The 7,527-nt window shown below is 44.4% G+C and overlaps 1 protein-coding gene across 1 annotated transcript in view; it reads right to left on the reverse strand.

The window, feature by feature from the left end:
- Positions 1-2,290: 2,290 nt before the first annotated feature.
- LOC111973704 (SET-binding protein) overlaps positions 2,291-7,527 on the reverse strand; it is an 81,463-nt gene continuing 76,226 nt past the window's right edge. The window contains exon 6 of the mRNA XM_024001086.2: positions 2,291-7,486. Coding sequence (XP_023856854.1) covers positions 7,014-7,486 — 473 coding nt within the window. The 3' untranslated portion in view covers positions 2,291-7,013. The remainder of the gene's footprint in view (positions 7,487-7,527) is intronic.

A 7,527-nucleotide genomic window follows, 5' to 3' on the forward strand; every position in this document is an offset into this window, starting at 1 on the left:
AGAGCGAGAGAGAGAGAGAGAGAGAATAGAGAATAGAGGTGGGATGGGGAGAGAATAGAGGGAGTGAGGGACGGGGGGAGAGAGAGAATAGAGGAGGGAGGGAGAGACGGGAAGGGAGAGAGAATAGAGGAGGGAGGGAGAGAGAGAGAATAGAGGAAGGAGGGAGAGAGAATAGAGGAGAGAGAGAGAAAATAGAGAGATTAAGTAGGCTACCCTAACTAAAGAGATGTATTAACTAAATGCTGAGAACATTAATAACATTTAAACTGATCTGCTAATGAAGGCTCAGCAAATGAACAAAGGTAGAAATGCACCACACACACACATATACACACAAACGGACTATGCAAGTACACACAAACACACACACAGTCATACTAAAAAGACAGCTTCACTCACAAAACTGCCATGAGTCATACTGTCACCGTGGCAACAGAGGCCATCTCTATGCAGAGCAGATTCCTCCAGATCTGTACAGTGTTACAGGCTATGCGGAATAACTACTGTGTGACTCACACACCCAAAGGTGCTCAAAGAGGCCCACTCTCTCTTACATGGCTTCCTGTCCTTTATGTAGGCCGTGTGAAAGAACTGGACAAGTAAAAACATCTACTCAGTGACCATCCACCATATTGCTTTCACCTATCCCATGTTTTCTGGTCAGTGCAGTTGAAGGAAAGTAGATGACGATTGTAAGCGTCTGTAATCTATACAGATATACTCAAATCACTGCCTTGCTGTGTTGGTTTGTGTGTCGGGCTGTGGACAGGAATAGTCAGGGTGTAGTTTCATCTCTCACCACCAGAGGTCATCTCCAGTCTCTGCCATAGCTGTGTGGACCAGGGACAGTCTTCGATACAACTATGACGGGCGAAGTGACATATTTTTAGGGAGTCCAGTGTGGACCAAATGGCTGTGTCCCAAATGGCACCCTTTTGACCAGGTCCCATACGCTGGCATTTTGGATGCACTGTGCTAGAGAGCAGGCCTACCTTCCATAGTGGCCAAACATCAACAGTCTGTGGTGACGGAGCATATTATTACAGTATTTTAACCTTTACTGTCTAGTTCAACACATACGCAAATGTTTGGTACATCTGTCCTTTCACTGTGCAACCTTTCATGTAGTTAGATCTGTGGAGAGAGTTGTGGTAGTCAGTAGATGCTAGAAATCACTAAATCGCTATGGGGAATTAATGAATGAAAAAAACTTGGTGAGCTATGTGTCCTTTATCTGGGCTTAGGGTTAAGGTTTTTTGTTTAAAATGCGTAAGGTGCCTGCCCCCTAGATTTGCCTAAAGAGGAGTGTACTGCTGAACAGTGCCAGCATGGTGGGCATTCACACATGGGCTCCTGAGGGGAGTGATATAAGTGTGACACCACTGCAGCTCCGAGTTCCATCAAATAGGACTGATTTAAGCGCAACAACACAAGTGCCAACATTTTGATCAGCACTACACCAAACGCACAGAGCACATTTGGGCAGTTCACACTGCAACCATGGAAACAGGAGATTTTTACAAGGTGGCCGCGGCCAATGGTAAGGCACTTCCCTCTCAGCCTACACCAATCACAGAGTGGCCTGCAGCCCAGCCTACCCTGCACAGCTCCTGATGAGCTAACAGAGAGAGAGAGTGAGAGCGAGACAGTAGAGGGTATACTCTGTAGATTACGCTAATAGTGGGGAAAATGTGTGTGTGAGAGACTAAGAGTGTCTGAGTGTGTGTATATGTGCGTGATGCTCTGTAAGCTAGAAGAGTGTGTGAGAATGTAACGTGACAATGTGTGAGAAAACGTGCATGTAAGTGTCAGAGGACGTGATAAGATGCTTCCTAGTAAAAACACGATACTGGGGCTCTGCAGCATTGCACAGCTTACTGCAGCCATCTAATTTACACTCACAGGGGGAGACACGTAAAACGGGGCGGAAGTGGAGAGTAGGGGTCGGGTGTGTTTATCACAACATAAATCACACCTGGAACACATTTTCAGCCAATCAGCATCCGGGACCAGAACTATCCGTTGTATAATCTGGCGCATAATAACACTTTCCTGTATGGCATTAAGATTTCTGAAGAATGTTCCATTCTCCCTGATGAAGGTTACAGCATGGGGAAGTTCCAAATGGRATCCTATTCCCTATATAGTGCACTACTTTTGACCAGAGTACTGGTCAAAAGTAGTGCACTATATAGGAAATAAGGTGCCAATTGGGACAAAACCCATGTCTCCATGTGGAAGGTTACCTCAAGGAAAGGTCGAAGAACAAAAAAACACAGCAATGACATCATCAGCTTTCAATAAACTCATTTATTATTTCACACAATGAATAACATGAACAAGTTCAATTTCATCTTAATAAGTGCCCAATGCGGCCAGCCAGGAAAACGGTAGCAAAAGAACGAGCTTTTCCTCAGAGAAAAGAGGAAAAAAAACTGAAAATAAAGACTACAAGATCATGATAAGTGAACATGACCAGAAGCATGCCAGCAGACATGGCTATACATATACAGTATATTGCATGTATATGTGCATTTGACATATATCTGTATATGAGTGAAGGCAAATACAAAATATGTGTACATTTACACATACATACTAAGAAGGATATATGCATATGCATGAGCATCTAAGTATTTACTTATGTCTACATGTCAAATATTTGCCATTTTTAATATTCATACAATGTACAAAAATGCTTTATGAATTACAAATCCATTACAAAAACAAACATATCAAACAATGTACAAGTCTTGCTCCAAATGCAACTGAAAGTCAACTTCTCTGCTTGTCTAAAATCTTAATGCATACAATCAAGTGGAGCATGCAAAAAAAGGAAAACCCACTCTAGTAAAAAGGTCCAAATACACTATGTATACAAACTCAAATATGCCAACACAGTTAAGAGCTCACTTTGTGCTCTTGCAAAGTACATTTATTGGTTTCCTCATCGACGCTTCATCTGCATGTTCAGCGTTGAACAACATTAAAGCTTGGAAACATAACATATATGTCAACGACTACACATATTAGTAGAGACTGGCTGCTTCTCAAATGACTCCATACCAGCACACTGCGTTTGAACAGGTTCTGTAGTAGTACACTATGTAGGCTGTGATTTGAGACGCATGCAGTATGATTCAGCTCCTGTGGCTGTCCTGGACTGGTCAGACTGGTCTCAGTGTAGAGGTAGAGGTCTTCCCTAACCACTGATCCAGGACCAGATGTTCCTTCGTCCCCCTGATGGTGAAGATTAGGATTTAGGGTTGGGTAAACTTCTACCTGGAGTCATACCAGTCATACAGTTGGACCAGAGTGAATACAGAACCCAGTACATAACAAAAGACCGCAAAACCCAACTTGACCATACGGGACTGTACTGGACCACGCGGTGGGTCTCGTGTAGCGTTAAAGCAGAGGATCGGGACAATACTAGTCAGCTGTAGAAGGCACCGGAACATCGGCTGGTAGAGAGAGAAACAGACAGATCCTAGTGGCTTTAACTCAAACATCAGAGACCGGCCATGGAATATTGAGCTGCCAAGCCTATAGACCCCTTAAACCACATCTAGATTCCTTAGACCAATCCTAGACTACATCTAGATTCCTTAGACCAATCCTAGACTGCATCTAGATTCCTTAGACCAATCCTAGATGCAATTCTAGATTCCTTAGACCAATCCTAGACTACATCTAGATTCCTTAGACCAATCCTAGACTACATCTAGATTCCTTAGACCAATCCTAGACTGCATGTAGATCACACTCAGACCCTAGAAAGGTTTAGAGATATCCAGGACTCCTGTGAAAGGTGTAGTTTGGTTATGAGATCCAGTTCAGGCTCAGTCTCTGCGCAGTGTGTGATCTGACACACACACTGACAAGGACAGGTGTATTTTTGGTAATGCCCTCTGAGCACGTCCCACACACACGCACACACTGCTGCACTAGGCACCCATTGGCTCAGGGGAGTATAGCTGCTAGCCAATGAGGGTTCTTGGTCTTAGCTGAAGTGCAATGAGAGACACTATCTTAGGCTGGCACAGGCCCTGGGATCTCAACCTTGCGATGATTGTTTGACGAACATTCTAATTGATGGATGGATAGGGACTGACTTATGGGGTCTTGCTGGCTCTAATGTCAAATGTGGTCTAAGATAGGTCTGTGGTCTAAGATAGGTCTGTGGTCTAAGATAGGTCTGTGGTCTAAGATAAGTTTAGGTTTAGGCTATCCCAGTGTACGTAACTGAGCCCAGTTTGTATCCATGCAGGCAGAACACTACAGAACACAACAAAACAGACACTATTTACAACATTCAAACACTTCAGTACTGGAGCTTGCCTTCTGATTAAGGCAGCACTGCAGGGAGCTGCAGCCACTAAAGTTGACATGAAATGATAGTCACTTTCTGCACAACCCTTTACAAATTATTACTGATATTATTCACACTTCTGGTAAATTACTTCATGTTTTATTGGGTAAATAAGACACTTATTTGTCTTTGTGGAAGGGTGGATTCCTCAGACAGCCCAGGCCAGACCTGATGCATAGCAACTACGTAAGACAGCATGGTTCCCAATACAACTCCCCTGGCACAGCCTGTCCACAGCCTGGGGCCTGGTTCCATTTAAGTTCAGGGCCCCTTTCCACCTCTGTTGCTCGCAGCGCTCAGATATGAAAGGACTGGATGTGTGTAATAGTGTACGTGATGGATCCATTTTTCGTTCCCATAGTGCTTAACCGAGCCTGTTCACATCTGTTCACTCCAAAGAGCCAGGGTGAGCACAAGGGGCTTGGAACTGAAATGGAATCAGGCCTGTTGTACGTATGGCTGCAAAGGGACACAGGTAGTGCCCGTGTTGTGGTTGCTAAGACACACGTGTCGTAAATGCACAATCATAAGTACGTGGTTTCAATCGCAGTAACTTCTCCGCCATTTTGAATTCCCCCAAAATGAGATGTGATGGTTTAAGAAACAAACATAAGGCACGTGCAGAACTGCTGGAGCTGACAAGACCCTCACAGAGAGAGGAGAGGCTTCCCAAGTTTACATTACATTTACAGGTCCCCAATGAAATACTGACCCACTGGTATTTTCTGAAACACTGAAGACATGATAGCTAGCTGGTGTGTTTAACTGCAGATTGAGAATGCTGACAACCCCACACCTGACAAGTCTGTGAAACACACATATCTCTGAGACTTTGGTTAACCTATTCCAATCTTTACATTTTGTGTGATGTTATTTTTCGACCACTACTCAGACACAATCTTTAGAGTACCACACACTCACTACAAAGCACTGATCATTAACCCTCCTCCAGCTTCACTGTCCAATCAAATCTCAGACTTGGGCTTAGGTTTGACACCATTGGCTGAGCGTCCTGCATATTCAAATTGATTAAATTAATGCACATGTTTCTGAATGGATATTCACCATTGAAGTCAAGGCCAAAACGTAAGGCTAGAACAAGCATGTAAGTGCTGACTTTGATTAAATGTAAGCGTATGTTTATATAGTGCATTAAAACCAAGGTTTCGTCAAACACGCCTGATATTTCCATGTGTGTGATGGCCTTCTCATACACAAAATAAATGAATGAATACATGTGGTTCCTTCAGTCTGAGAACAAACAGGTCTTGAGTCACATCCAGATCTATTTTTGGTAATAAAACAACAATCCCAACATTTATGGTCTATTGTACAACACTTCTATTTGATATAAGCCAGTACATGTAGATAGGCTGTTTTCCCCGCGGTAAAAGGCGGTTGAAAGTGGAGGATGCTCCTATGTACAGTTAGACCATAGCTGTAGAGACCTACAGCCAGGGAAGCTCAGTCCAACATATTGCCTTTAAAGTATCCATYCCCAGGACAGGGCAGGGGAGTAGAGAGGGTGTAGAAGGGCTAGGGGTGAGGACAAGGGTTAGTGGGTAGGGTGAGTTACTGGTCTTAGATCCTGTGGGTCTGAGGGGTGAGGGATAAAAGGGTGAGTGGGGTAAGGTAGGTGGTCATTAACTAGCTTCATTAGAGAAGGCAAAAAAATAATCAGAGCTGCACAGTATCATATTAACCAATCACCACCCCCAGTCTGCTGGTAAAGACATGGCTCGTGCCACATTCAGATAAAGAGTATCATAAAGTACCATAGTATTTCATACTGTATATTACCATAGTATCATACAGTATCTTATCAAAGAGTGCCATATAGTATCAGATATTGTAGCATAAAGTACCATACAGTATCATATTATAAGACGGTACGCATCATTGTATCACATACATGTATGATAAGAGTCACTGTTCGTCCTCAGTGGCACTCTCATTCAGAGTGCAACACTCCTCCCCTCCTAACTCGTTCAGAGTTAAACACTACTCCTCTCCTAARGTTCCTTCATAGAGACCTACTGCAGTCACTCTCCTTATATCCAATCATAGAAGAGAAACAGACAGGCCAATAGGTCAAAGTGCACAGAGGTGGTCCCAGCATTGCTGTCTGTTTGGCTGCTATTGCTGTGTTCATCACCAAGTGGGAAGGTGGTAATTACCCAGTTGTAAAGTGGAAATTACCAGTTGGATGCATTCACATGCTTTGAACTCGTTSAGAAACGCTGATTGACTAATGGCCAACAAGCTTCGTTAACCATGAACTAAAAGTACCGCTATCGTGCTTGTAAACAAATTATAGTGTTAAAACCATAGCTTTTTATAAAGAATGTTTTGTTGTTGCATTTATCTGCTGAAAATGGTGTTATCGAGGTAATTTCCTTATTAGGTGACGTCAGAGGTCAACATGTGGGAGAAGTCAGAGCACAGGGATGATAGTTGCGTTTCCCACTAGTAATTACCAGTTGGAGAGGCYTTCGCGTGGATTTTTCCAGTCGTATGTGGTAAATACTACCTTCCCACTTGGTTTTGAATGCAGCATTTGGCCAGTGTTGGCTCCTCTCACCAGCTCTCTGATAGGCCAGAGCTAATCTATCTATCTGCAACTGTGATGCTGTCTGATTGGCTAGTGGAAGGCCATATCCCCTCCCTCCTCTCTCCTGCACCTCCCCCTGCGTTTCCTTCCTCTGGCCGGTGGGGGCGCCAGAGAGCGTGCTCGGTGCACCACCGTCTCAATGGCCACTGAGATAGAGTCGTGATTGGAAAACTCCAGAGGCTGGGGGATGGGACTTGGTCTTAAGCTCCGCCTACCCGGTAGGTCCACACACCTCTCCAACACTGGCATCCCGAAGCCCCTCCCTTCGTCCCTCCCATAACTGGTGGGTTCAGATTCATCAATAGGGTGTTTCCGGGGGCGACCAGGTCGCCTCTTGACGACGTTGTTGCCAGTCTTAGCCTGGCGCTGGAGACGCTTCACACGCAGGATCTTCTGCACGTGCTCAAAACTCCTCTGACTGTTGAGCACATTGTTGAGAGAACACATCCTCCTGACCTCACCGTGGATCTGTTCCACCTCATGACGCTTATACCTCCTCTTACCTGAGAGAGAGAGAGAGAGAGAGAGAGAGAGAGAGAGAGAG

The sequence above is a fragment of the Salvelinus sp. IW2-2015 genome, linkage group LG15 (assembly GCF_002910315.2).
Source record: "Salvelinus sp. IW2-2015 linkage group LG15, ASM291031v2, whole genome shotgun sequence".
Lineage (NCBI taxonomy): Eukaryota > Metazoa > Chordata > Actinopteri > Salmoniformes > Salmonidae > Salvelinus > Salvelinus sp. IW2-2015.